The sequence below is a fragment of the Neophocaena asiaeorientalis genome, unplaced genomic scaffold (assembly GCF_003031525.2).
Source record: "Neophocaena asiaeorientalis asiaeorientalis breed wild unplaced genomic scaffold, Neophocaena_asiaeorientalis_V1.1 scaffold409, whole genome shotgun sequence".
Lineage (NCBI taxonomy): Eukaryota > Metazoa > Chordata > Mammalia > Artiodactyla > Phocoenidae > Neophocaena > Neophocaena asiaeorientalis.
In genome coordinates this window covers 1,754,213-1,767,906 of record NW_020175208.1, presented here as the reverse complement: position 1 = coordinate 1,767,906, position 13,694 = coordinate 1,754,213, and the positions used below count along the sequence as shown (strand labels likewise).

The window sequence follows — 13,694 nt, the reverse complement described above, 5'->3', positions numbered from 1 at the left end:
CCCAGTTCCAGGAAGTGACCTGGGGACTTTCCACCCGGCCCAGCCTTCCCGTCTTTCCAGGGGTGGGACTAACGGTCCCCCACGATACCCGAAGAGACCACCAAATAAGGAATACCCTACGCCCTCCCAGATTCACCACACCCCCTTCCCTTCTTCCCCTATAAAATCTTGCCCAACCCTCGCCCGGGTGCGACTTCTCTGGCCCCTTTCTCTCGGACCAGTGAACCTCGCCCGGGAGCGCTCTCTAATAAAGCGCACTTGAAGCTTTCCTGTTTCGCGGTGCCGTTTGTTAAGATCCGACCTTACAATAACTTTATGACTTTGGGAAATATACTGGCTTTAATCTTTGTTTTTCAGAAAAAAACCTTTTCTCTTATGCTATGACCTACAACAAGTTGATAAAGTATGCCTTTGTAAACAAAGATGAAACATTTATCTTTTTCTCTCTACCGGGTTGATCCTGCCAGTAGCATATCTCAAAGATTAAGCCATGCATGTCTTAAGTATGCATGACCAGTACAGTGAAACTGTGGATGGCTCATTAAATCAGTTATGGTTCCTTTGGTCACTTGTTATTGGAACTGGAATTACAACTAGTAATATATATATACTTATATATATCGTATATACTTATACGATTATACTAATCGTTTTAATTTGTTCTTGGTTTCCAAATTGTGCTTTGTGTGTCCCTGCTGCGCTCTGTCTCTGTCAGTGTTCCTAGCTGCGTTACTTATATCCTGTCTATTTCATAAGACTGTTGTCTGTTAACAGTGCCTAGTGTGTAACCAGGCCCCCAGCAAAACTTCTCACATTTATAACATAAAATAGTTGTAATAGTGTAATTCCACGTATGGGAAGAAGCAACAAGGGAAAATGTCTCCTCATCATAATTAGACAGAGGATCCAGAGAATCTTTAACTATCAAAAGGGCCTAATCCAAAAATTAGCACCTGGAGTGGCATATCAACAATTTTCGCCTGACCTGGGATGAGCCTCCCGGCGCTGTGGGACAAAATTTGATCAAGACATGTCTCCCAAATATTGGTCAAATTCCCCTCCAAAGTCAGCCGGTGAACCCTGAGGAAACTCAGGAAGGAGAAGAATACCTGCCATCTAGCAGGCATCAGATCGCAGCCATTTCCTACGGTGAGCCGTGAAGAAACTCAGAATGTGAAAATACAGGATACAGACCCCAGATGGCTGTGGTACATATCAAAGGAATGATTTCAGTGAGCCCAGACACTTGCATCTTCTCATACATAGAAAAACGCTAAATTTTTTGACTTGAGATGTGGCCTCCCAGACGTGAAGACTCAAAATTCCCGATAACTCTCAACTTTCTAGGTTGTGAATATTTTTTAAGTCTACAGGTGTAAAGCAGACACTTCCAAAGAGGAACAAAAGAAGACAAATCTCATCATTTGGATCACTGGCACCAATGGCGGACACTCCCAGAAAGATCCATCTGACTGAGCAGTTAGAATGGTGGTCACCCCTTTTCCCACAAGATTGTGGAATGCACATTCACAGTGGGGAACTGTAACAGGGAAGAGCCAATTGTGACTCCATGTTGGATCTGTTTCTTGGACTTCAGCCTTTGCTTTTTGTTGCTTTTGTTATTATAATCATACATCATGGCCTGCCTCAGGGAACCCTGCCCACCTGTGAATGGCTTCAAGAAAGAAGAAATTAACACATCCGCTCCCCGAGGCTGGCCATTCCAGGAGATGTTTTGCAAGACTGATGGCCCTTTTTACTTTACTTCCCTCTCTGATTCTATAAAGGGAACTGGCATCCAGACCCCGTAAGATGGTTTTTTGGAGACCCCTGGTCCAACATCTTCTCTGGCTGCCAAACTTCCGAATAAAGTCGTGTTGTTGCCTCAGCACCTCGTCTCCCGATTTATTGGCCTGTCGTGCGGCAAGCAGAGCGAGCTTGGACTTGCTAACAGGGAAACCAACTCATTTTAATTAAACAACTTTCTCTGCACGAATAAGAACCGGCCATTCCGTGATCTGAGCACCCACAGTGCTCGGGAGGGAGAAACCGAGACAAGAAGAGGAGCTGAAACAACTCGAGGGTAGAAACCTAGAGGCATCAAGATCATAAGGAGCACATTGGCCCACCGCACAATTTCACTAGGAGCTTTTATCCTCAACAAATTCAGCTTTAAAGAGGGAAGTAGAGTCTCTCAAACAGAAAAAACGAGGGGCATCAGAAAGCCAAACTCCAGCTAACACCCTAGCCAGATTCATGTCTTATACTTGCAAGTACCTAATTAATTGGGAAAATTATATCAAAGGAGAGCTCAACCTAAAATGGCCAATATGGGGCTCTTTTATTGCGTATGCCGTTAAGTTAAAAAAAAAGCCGGCTTGATAAAACATCTTTTCAGAATTCTGACCTTAAAAAAACAAAAGCTCGGGGCTTCCCTGGTGGCGCAGTGGTTGAGAGTCCGCCTGTCGATGCAGGGGGCACGGGTTCGTGCCCCGGTCCGGGAAGATCCCACATTCTGTGGAGTGGCTGGGCCCATGAGCCATGGCCGCTGAGCCTGCACGTCCGGAGCCTGTGCTCCGCAACAGAAGAGGCCACAACAGTGAGAGGCCCGTGTACCGAAAAAAACAAAAACAAAAAAACCCCCCAAAAACCCAAAAGCTCTTCTAGGGGGAACTTGCATTTCTCTTCCTGTGTCTTTGAGGTGTAAATCTTCTACCTGATCTTCTTAGGTGTTTTGTGTGTGTGCGTGTGTGTGTTTTCAAAAATTGGTCTCTGCCATCTGAGAGGTGCACATATGATACACATCTGGCAATCAAGTAGACTGGGATTCTGAGCCGTCTTCTGTCTGACTGTGCCGACTCTCAGCGGCTTTTGCCGTCTTAACCTTTGTTGCAACAGCCTGTACAGTGAAGACCTTTACTTTCTTAGACTGTTTTGGGGAGTAAACTTTCTAGATCTTGTGAAGGCTACATCCTTCACACTTTCTTATGGGGATGCCTCTTGCGTCTTATTGATTTGAGTCCACTATTTACATATATCTCATTAATGGCCAGATTATGGATCCTTTAAATTGGAGGAACTTCTAAACTGATCAATGTTTAGAGAACTTTCATTATGAAGCACTGTTTTATTGGTCCTTTGGGGGTGGGGGAAACAAATTAGAAGGTGGAAAAATTATGGATCCTTTAAATTGGAGGAACTTCTAAACTGATCAATGTTTAGAGAACTTTCATTATAAAGCGCTGTTTTATTGGTACCTTTGGGGGTGGGGGAAACAAACTAGAATGTGGAAAAAGATATAATGGTTAACCTAAGAACTCCTTTAATTTAAAACAGACAAACAAAAACTGGTCTGGGAAGCCTGTTTAGAGAACTTTCATTATGAAGCACTGTTTTATTGGTCCTTTGGGGGTGGGGGAAACAAATTAGAAGGTGGAAAAATATATAATGGTTAACCTAAGAACTCCTTTAATTTAAAACAAACAAAAACTGGTCTGGGAAGCCTTATTTCTGGTCTCTGATTCCCCTCAATGGGTCTAACAGATGCTAATAGAAACATTAGAATAACTGAGAGGCTATCTTCCGGGCTTAATTCTGCCAAATAAAACATAATTCTCAACTTTTAGGCTGTGTATTTTTTTTCAGTCGACAAAATGAAAAGTAAATGAAATTTCCCAGAATATAGACCAAAAAGACAGGGACTGAAAATGAGAGAGAAAAGGACTGGAAATACAGGGAATCAGCCCAGGAGGTCCAGCAGGTCTGGGCTGCAGGAAAAGAGAACAGAGATAGTGGAGGGGATGGAATGATCATAGATGGAAGTTTCCCAGAGCTGGAGAGAGACAGTGTTCAGATTGAAAGGTGCCAAAGGCAGCTCATCTCACTGCCCCTCCCTGGCCCTTCTCTCTTGGATAACTGAGAGGACAGAAGGTAACCTCTTAGCCTGAGAGACTACCAGGCTGTCTAGTGACCTCCATCACACACCACAGTCCCCCAAACCCAGAGGGACACCTCCCGTGGGTAGGAGAGGAGTGGGGAGAATCACAAAGTACCTGAAAGCTTGTGGTGGAATGAGGCCTCTGAGGGAGAGAATGCGTACTGAGAGAACGGGCAGGGGAAGGAGAGAGAAAGCGTTAGGATGCATAGACGCTCCAATGTGCTGTGTTTGTCAGTGGAGAAGTATGGTTTGGAAAGCAGCAGCAGGGAAAGGGAAGCATGCCAGGCCTTTCGCCCTGGGTTCTGTGGGAAATAGGGGATGAGCCCCCTCCCCTGAAAGGGCCACAGCATCTGTGTTCTCAGATGAGAACCACAGTCTCCGTGGAGGAAGGAAGTGAAGAGAGCCTTCTGGGCGGTGACTGAGGGTGTACACTTGTTGGCCATGGAACCAGGATTCCAGAGAGCACGGAGGGAATGGCAGAGAGGGAGGGCATCGGAGAGGAACTGGGGCTGGGGCTGGGGATGGAGAGAAGCAGCACAGAGCAGTGTGGGGATGAGTGGACAGAGCTTGGTTTTGGGAAGTGACAAAAGATAGAGGTGAGAGGCCTGGTTGCTTCCAACTAGAACTTTGGGAAAAAGACTTGTCTGTGTGGATACAGTTAGAAAAATGGAAACTGAAGCCAAAAGACGTTTGCCACTTGCGGACAATCAGTTCTCTGTGAACTTTGCTTAAAGCATCAAAGAGAATATCAATGATGCACTGCTTCTGTTCTTTGAGAAAGCTCAGGCACAGGCCCGAGAAGGTTGTGAGGGTCAGAGATGACAGATGTCATTAAAAAAGTACGTCACCATGCTGGGAACCAAAACACAAGAACCTCAACCTTAACTGATTTCTTGTTTTTGTCTATATAATTGGTAAATTTTTTCTTTCTTTTTTAAAATGCAGTATATAATGTTGAGAATCTGGGAGGAAAGACAACAAGCTGCTGGTGGAGGTATAAGTGAAGACAAACTTTTTGGATGGCAACGAGTATCAAAAGCTGTAGACTTTGTATACGTATGATTCAATAATCTCATTTCTGGGAATTTATTTTAAGGAAATAAATATGGATGATCCCAAAGACGGAATTATAAGGATTTTAACAGCAGCATCGTTTATAGTAGCAAAAAATACAGAAAGTCAAATGACCAACAATAGGATGATACTTGAGTAAATGACAGTTTGTCTATAATGCTACACAACCATTGCAAATATTGATGACTAAGTGTATTTAATCATGTGATAGATGCTAACAAAATATGAAGAGATTTGTACACCAATAATGCCATTTTTATAAACAATATATGAACGAACAAAGGAAATGTTAACAGCAGTGATTTCAGTTGATGGGGTTATAGGTCATTTTCACTTTTTCCTTGGCATTATCTATAGTTTCTTTTTTCTTCTTCAGATTTCTAGTCTGAATGTATATTACTTTAAGGAAAATAAAATCCCATAAATGATCAAAAGCAATGCATGCGAACTTCCTGGTATATATCACGTGCTTGATCGCTGATGACCGCGTAGGTGATGGTCACTGTTCACCCTGCTTCCCTCTGCCCCTCGTCTCCTCCCACTGGACCTGGCACTTCTGCCAGCCCCAATTGCTTTGCATATTTTGTGATCTCTCTCAGAGTCTGTGGTTTTGCAAACGCTTTGGCTGTTGCCTAGAATGTTTTCCTTGCCAATGCCTGGCCCCCAACTTTCCTTGTTCTATGAGCCCAAGCAACCCCTCTTCTGGAAGCCTCCTAGCTGTACAGGAGCAGGTAGGTCCCCTCTTAACCTTGGGCTCCCACAGTACTGTTTGCACTCCTGATATAGCACTTCCTTCCTCTGTCATTTGGCATTTTTGTGGCTACATATCCATCTCCCCCCCTTCTCTGAAAACACTGACGCTGTGTTTTACACATCTGTATATCCCCAGGGCTTCAGATGTTATGGATCCTCAGTATATGTTTGCTGAAAGAATGAATTAATTATCTATGAGGAAGCCCACATTTGGAAGTGATTGGTCCTGGGACAAGCCCAAGTTGCGGGTAGGACCCAAGCCACCTGTCACCTCTTTCCCACCTGCTTCTCACCTTGACAGAGAGGAATGGCCTCGCTCCACAGGTGGTAGCCCTGGGGGTGCCGGGTGCAAATGGCCATGCTGTGTCCCACCAACCGGTAGCCGGCGTTGCAGCCAAAGTGGATGGAGCCTCCAGGCTGGGTGCTGGTCTGGCCCAGAAGGAAGCCATGGAGTGGAGCCCTGGGCAGGCTGCAGTAGGGAGCTGGATAACAAGATGAGGGTCAGGGGACCACACACAGCGGGAAGACAGAGGTGGTCCTTCATGCAGGCCCCGCCCCCTTGCTTCTCCCTCTCTGTCCCTATCTTCACCACTGCCAGGTCCACTGCTGGTGAGGAGGTTGATACTGAAAAGCAGCCAGTTTAGGAAAGCCAAAGAAAAGAAAAGGAAAGAAAGGAAAAGAAAGGAAAGGAAAGGAAAGGAAAAGAGAAGGGAAGGATAAGAAAGGAAAAACAGGAAAGGAAAGAGAGGAAAACAAGAAAAAAACAGCTCCATGAAGTACTGGGTCCCCTTTGCACCTGGAGGCAGCACTAGCTGTGCAGCTGAGTTCAGGCTCTCGAATCCCACCATATCCCAAAGGGACACAGAAAATAGAACCCAATGGGGTTGGTTCCAGAAGGGTGTGACTGCAGGGGCGAGGCCTCTGGAGTCAGGGCTGTGCTCAAGTCCCATTTCCCACCTTTCCACAGTTCTGTGACTTGGGACAAGTGACTTGAGGCGCTTTCAGGTCCATTTTCCTCACCTGTGTATTGCGATTGGCAATGCCTCCCTCATAGGTTTTGGGACAGTTTAAATGGGATCGTGTCTGTAAAACCCCCAGCCCAGTGCAGGGCACTCAGTGCTCAGTAAATGGTCCCTGTCCTGCTTTCTGCTGTGTGTGGAGGATGGGGGGAGAGAGAGCTGTGGCAACCCAGGGCATCAAATCCACAGTCCTAATTCCCCCTCAACATCTGGCTTCAACTTATTTCATTCATTTATTCAACAGACAGATAGAGAGTGTCTATTATATGCCAGGTGCTGTTCTAAGTGCTGGGGATACAACAGTGAAGAGAACAGACAAAAACCCCAGCCTTAGAGAACTTGGCAATAAAAACGTCTGCCAGGGATGCTCGGGGGAAGTTCTGTGAGGCCGGGAAAGAGGGATGACCAAAGGAGCACAGAGAGCAAGCCCGTTCATCTGCTCTAAGAGTCCTTGGCATGGGATCAAGGTAGGATGAAGATGACAGGACCCTTCCTGCATCCTCCCCACGGTATGGTCCTCTGGCCTCTTACGTGATCACATCCCTCTGCTGGTGAAATTGATGTTTTAAAATACCTCCTTTTCAAGCCAGAAATGCTTCCTTACTTCTGCTTTGCCACCTGTGTCCTGTTTATGTGGTATCTACAAGTCTACCTCGGTCAAGAACAAGAATCTCAGTTATAAAATATACTTAGTCACAGTGATAGAGGCATGTACAGAGTACACGACTCTACTGTATTTCCATTAAGGACTCATTGTTTCACCACGTAATTAATTCACTTTCTATGTGGCGTATGTATTGTAATTACAACTGACTCATTACCCACAAATAGGTGATTAATCTTTAAAAACATCAAGGGAAGCACAACTCCTTAATGGCTTTTAGTTCAGAGTTTAGCAACTAGCATAGTGAAATGCTCCTAAATTGCTTTATTTCTCTTTTGTGTTAGTAGCTTCTAGGAACTCAGCCTGAACCTCCCTGACAGATGGCTTAAGGTCTCTTTTCCATCATGAGGAAACCGAGGCCTGAAGAGGTTGAGTGACAGAGCCGACTGCCGACCCTGGGGGGCGTGAAGGTACCCTCCTTCTTGTGTGCGTGGGGGAAAGGAATTTGGGGTCCACTTTGCAGAGGAAATGGACGCTGAGATAGTAAAGCTCCTTCTCCTCCCAGGCTCCCCTCAGCTTCATCTGGCTCGTCCCCCCCTCACCCCCAAAGCCATACCTAAGAGTTTCTTAAGACTTCGATAGCCCGCTAAGTTTGGGTTGGTCTTCCAAGTCGGCAGCCCATGAGAAGAGATGGATTGAGACAAGGGGCAACTCAGGCTATAATATGTATATCTGACATCCCTTCTAACCAATATTCTTTGAAAATTTGTCCAACGTTTGTTTGGAACTCAGGCTAAATGCAGCCAGGGGAAAGAGTGCTGCAGGGGGACTGGCGCCTGGTGGAACTCGCCATGGTCTTAAGTAATTCATTTCTGCTCCCAAGCTCACAGAGCCAGCCAGCAGTTCAACGGACCCACTGCCCTGCAAAATGGGCAGCAAGCAGCTTTTCAAATTTTCTTTCCAGCGACAGACAGTAATCCCCGTGATGGGAGTTCAGATAACGTTGATTTTCTCCATCTCATTTTATTTCCAAGGATATTTTTGTGCTCCTTGTAGATGGCTGGCTGTTCAGCTATCCAGTTGGATTGGCCCTCGATCTGACACTGCCTATGAGATATGGCTTGCAGAGCAGAAGAGAGGCTCCTGGACTTGGAATATAACCCATCGTTTGCTGCTTTTCTAATATTTGCCAGTTGGGGACCCACATCTTAGGGTTTTTTGGCTTAAAGGACCTTCTATTAACATTTCAACAGTGTTAGGGACGGGACCACCTATAGGCCTTATCAGGTCATATACAATAAACTTATCCAAAAGACACAGGCTGGCAGTATGAGCAGAAAGAGGGAAGAGCTTAAAAGTGGGGAGAGGTATAGAAAAGGGGGAGGTGGGGAAATGTCAAGGACACTGTGCAGGCAGAGGTGAGAGTGGCCACGAGGAGGAGAAAGGCTGCCAGTCCCCAGGCATGTGGAGGAGCTCGGCCAGGCACGAGGACATGGCCCATGGCTTATTCTTCTGGGTGAGAAATGTAAGGGGCTCGGGGGTTGTGGTCCTTCTCATGAGTCTTTATGTTTTACTCACCTGCATACCGAATCTTAAAGCCCTTCCGATTGTAGGCATGGTCAGACGACCAGCGCAGGTACACAGAGTTGCTTGAGCTGGTGACAATCAGGGGAGCTGAGTAGTTCCCACTGAGGGCTTTCAGCAGAGGACTTTGTCCTGAGGGACCTGGGAGGAGAGTGTGGACACAGGATTACAGACTATCACAGCTATCAGAGATACTAGGTGTGATACCTTTAATGTGACCACCTCCGATTTTCCCCTCCTCAAGTGAAGACGTGAAGATTTGGGATGGTAACTCAGCACCATCACCGGTCCGTCTGCTCCTCTCTCAGTATCCACAGGCTTTGCTCTAGGTGCTCTCCCCTCCTGAGCCCTAAAGCAGGGATCCAAGAAGTCCCTGACAACACATAGCCGTTGGCAGGTGAGATGACACCTATTTGCCATCCTGGGACTTGCCCACAGTCAAGCAGCGCGTTAAAAGAAGAGCTGGTTTTCAACCTGGGAACATTTTCTATCTCACCATCCTACTTATGCATACTAAAAACAGTTCAGTCCCTGCCACATAGAAAAAATATTTACGAATGAATAGATAGCAGTAAAGCTAGAGGAAAACATGATCATGTCTCCATGCCATAAATAACATAGCTCCCCAATGGTCCCTTCCAAGGCTCTTCCAGAAAGGCCTCCCTGTTCTTTCTCTCCTCCTTAGATGCCTGGAAGTGCACCCCAAGGGTGCTGATTCAAGGGAGGCAGAGTACAAAGCTCGATAATCCAAAACACAGGATTTATTATCCTGGAAAGAGCCCTAAGTGATGGTTCTCATATGCTGCCGAGACAGCTCTTGGGAGCTTGGCAAAAGTAATAGACCACATTAAACAAAGGACAGCCATCAGAACTGCTGGACAAACTATGAAGGAAGGGGTCAAACGGCTCAGAGGAATGGCATGCTGGGATAGGTCTGCTGTATTAGACCAGAACACCCACCAGCTGACCGTGACCTTCGGGAGGATCTGGGGGACACACCAGTTCCTAAAGCAATAAGGAATGCACTGCTGAGGGGGTGAGGACAAACATCAACAACCTGAGAATTGGCTGTCCTCTGTAGGCGGAAGCTGATGGGAGGAGAGGCTGTCACCAAGCTGGGCTTCCTAGTATTGATGGGGAGGAAAGGAGCCTAAATACAGAGGCCAGGCAGAAGTACTGGTTGGCATAATTACTAAAATGGGCAGCAAGGTTGGGATGGCAGCCAGGAGGGCCTGACCTGCAGGATCTATGGAGGTGGCTGACACAACATGGTATTCCTAAGGGCAAGATAGATGGGCGGCCAAAAAAAATGAACATATGAAGAAAACAGATCATGAATATATAACCAAAAGGGTGTAGGAAGTTCCAATCCCTGGAGTAATTTGGAGACTTGAGCCAGGTTTCATTTCTTACTCCAGAATACTTTGGCTGAAGGAGAGGCTGGGTCCTTATGAAAAAGGACCCTACAAAATAACACCGGTTGGATCCGGTAGTGATTCCCGAGTCTTTATCCCAAAAGACCCACCACTATTAATTCAGGTAACTGAACATTGGGGAAAAGGGAATGTCTGGATATTTGGAAGACTTTTGTATACAGAGTGTGTGAATTGATGCTGATACCTGGGACCCAAAGCACTATTATGGCTCCTTTGTTACAACAGGGTTATATGAGGGATGGGATTGGTAAGAAATGGAGTCTTGTCCCCAAAACTTAAGGCAGTAGTAGCCTCAACTGCAGTAGCTATGCCAGATGTAGTATATTCATTAGAGGAGATTATCATAGCTTTGGTTATATGAAATGCAGTTATTGATCTAGCAATGCATTCTTTTCTATACCCACCAGAAAGGAGGATTGTAAGCAATTTGCATTTACATGAGGGAGACAACAGTATACATCCATGGTCTTGCTCCAGAGCTATGTTAATTCTCCTGCTCTGTCATAATGTAGTATGAAGAGATGTGGACCATCTGGACATCCTGCAGAATACAGCGTATTGATTTACTATATTGATGACATCGTATTAATTGGATCTGATGTGCCAGAAGGGACAATTAGTGTAGATGCCTTTGCAAGACACACGCTCCAAAGGGTAAGAGGAAGCCTACAAAGAGTCAGGTGAATTTTTTAGGGTCCTGTGGTCTGGGGCATGCTGAGACATATCCTCCAAATTAAAGGGCAGGTTATTGCACCTTTCCCCTCCTACCACCAAGAGAAAAGCATAGTGTTTGGTAGACCTCTTTGGGTTTTGGAAGCAGCATACTCTTCACTTGGGAGTGCTGTTATGACCCATTTATTGGTTGACATTCAAGGGGCTAGCTTTGAGTGGTGGCTAGATTAAAGAAAGGGTGCTGTAGCAGGTCTAGGCTGTAACATGAGCAGGCCTGCTCATACAACTCATCAGCTTCCGTGGCACTGGAGTTTCTGTGGTAGGGAAAGACCTTGTGTGGAGCATCTGGAAAGTCCTAATTGGGAGGTTGCATCATAGACTCCTGGGGTTTTGAAGCCAGTCTGTGCTATCTTTAGCAGGGCACAAGTTGATTTACTTACCATCAAAGATCTCAAACTCATCATACTGCTTCTCACTGAGAAAGTACTCCACTGTGAGGGTGATGTTATATTCGGGCTCCACTCTCACCAGCCAAGAGCAGGTCTGGAACTGGGGATAGCTTCCCGGGTAGCTCTGACTCAGGATCACACCTGTGGAGTCTGTCAGAAGCTCATTCGTTGGGCAGTGCACTTGGAGAAAGAAAGAGAAATACCAGGTACATGGGATGGAGATGGAACGAGTGCCAACACATTGGCTTTTCCCTGGTGAAGAAGACAACCATTGGAAAACCAGACGGCATTTGAGCACATTCAAGCAAGACTCCAATACCCATCATTTTACTGCTCCATGGCATGAGCTGGTCTCAGATTCTGTGTCAACGTTACTATATTGCTGAGACTCAGGCTTGGTCAGTTGGTTGGAATCACTTCTTAGCTCAGATATGGGCTTTGGAGCAGGTGGGAATGATACGTACATACAGATAACTGTAAGCCATCCTCGAATCCAAGAGCTAAATGAGTTTGATTTGTACAAGGAGAGTATAGGGCAGAGGTAAGCCCATGGGATTTTGAGTCAAACACACCTGGATTTATAGTCCACCTCTGTCACTTACTACCTGTGTGGTCTTGAACAAATTATTTCCTTTCTGTGCAATAGCTTCACCATCTCCAACCCAAAAAGATAACACCTACCTTACAGGGCTGTTGTATTACACAAAATGTTATATAATTATATATTATTTTAAGGTCTCTTTTTCCTTAAAATAATCTTTTAAGGAAAGATTATTTTAATCTTTAAAGATTAAAAGATTAAAGATTATTCTTTAATCTTTAAAGATTATTTTAATCTTAATAAATTAAGATTATTTTATTATTATAATATATAATCTTAATAAGATTAAGATTATATAGTATAATATAATATATTACCATATTATACTAAATAATATATGTATGGCATGCCTCCATAAATTATAGAGATGATGATGATAATTACACCAGGAACAGAAGGAAACAGCAGAGCGTGGCTGTGACCTGATTAGTAGTACTAAGATATCTAGAAAGAAATTGAAGATGAAACAAATAAATGGAAAGATATTCTGTGTTCATGGGCTGGAAGAATTACTATTATTAAAATGTCCATACTACCTAAAGCAATCTACAGATTCAATGCAATCCTTATCAAAATACCCATGGCATTTTTCACAGAACTAGAACAAATAACTTCAAAATTTGTATGGAAGCACAAAAGACCCTGAATAGCCAAAGCAATCTTGAGAAAGAACAACAAAGCTGGAGTTATCATGCTTCCTGACTTCAAACTATACTACAAAGCTACAGTAATCAAAACAGTATAGTACTGGCACAAAAAGTGACACATAGATCAATGGAACAGAATAGAGAAAAATAAGTCCACACATATATGGGCAATTAATCTATCCTAAAAGAGGCAAGAATACACATGGGGAAAAGACAGTCTCTTCAAGAAGTGGTATTGGGAAAACTGGACAGCTACATGTAAAAGAATAAAACTAGACCATTTTCTCACATCATATACAAAAATAAACTCAAATTGGATTAAAGACTTAAATCTAAGACCTGAAATCATAAAACTCCTAGAAGAAAACATAGGTAGTACACTCTTTGAAATCAGTCTTAGCAATATGTTTTTGGATCTGTCTCCTCAGGCAAGGGCAACAAAAGCAAAAATAAGCAAATGGGACCATATCAAACTAAAAAGTTTTGGCACAGCAAAGGAAACCATCAACAAAAATGAAAGGGCAGGCATTTCCTCTTGGTTAGTAAGCTGAAAGTCTTTAACATTTGGAGATGATTCCTGGTGACTTTGCCTGAGCTCCCAGAGCCGTGTGGCTGACAGGGTCTTGGTGCTCTGGCCCAGTGTCAGGCCTGATTCTCTGAGGTGGGAGAGCCGAGTTCAGGACATTGGACCACCAGAGACCTCGTGGCCCCATGTAATATCAATCAGTGGGAGCTCTCCCAGAGATCTCCATCTCAATGCTAAGACCCAGATCCCCCCAACAGCCAGCAAGCTCCAGTGTTGGATGCCCCATGCCAAGCAACTAACAAGACAGGAACACAAACCCACCCATTAGCACACAGGCTGCCTAAAGTCATACTAAGTTCACAGACATGCCAAAACACACCACCAGATGCGGC

The 13,694-nt window shown here is 44.8% G+C and overlaps 1 protein-coding gene across 1 annotated transcript in view; it reads right to left on the bottom strand.

Annotated features, from left to right (window-relative positions):
- CSMD2 (CUB and Sushi multiple domains 2) overlaps positions 1-13,694 on the bottom strand; it is a 641,557-nt gene that overhangs the window by 63,453 nt on the left and 564,410 nt on the right. Inside the window, exons 49-51 of the mRNA XM_024765304.1 lie at positions 11,520-11,708; positions 8,966-9,112; positions 6,058-6,246 (exon numbers count right to left, since the gene is read on the bottom strand). Coding sequence (XP_024621072.1) covers positions 6,058-6,246; positions 8,966-9,112; positions 11,520-11,708 — 525 coding nt within the window. The remainder of the gene's footprint in view (positions 1-6,057; positions 6,247-8,965; positions 9,113-11,519; positions 11,709-13,694) is intronic.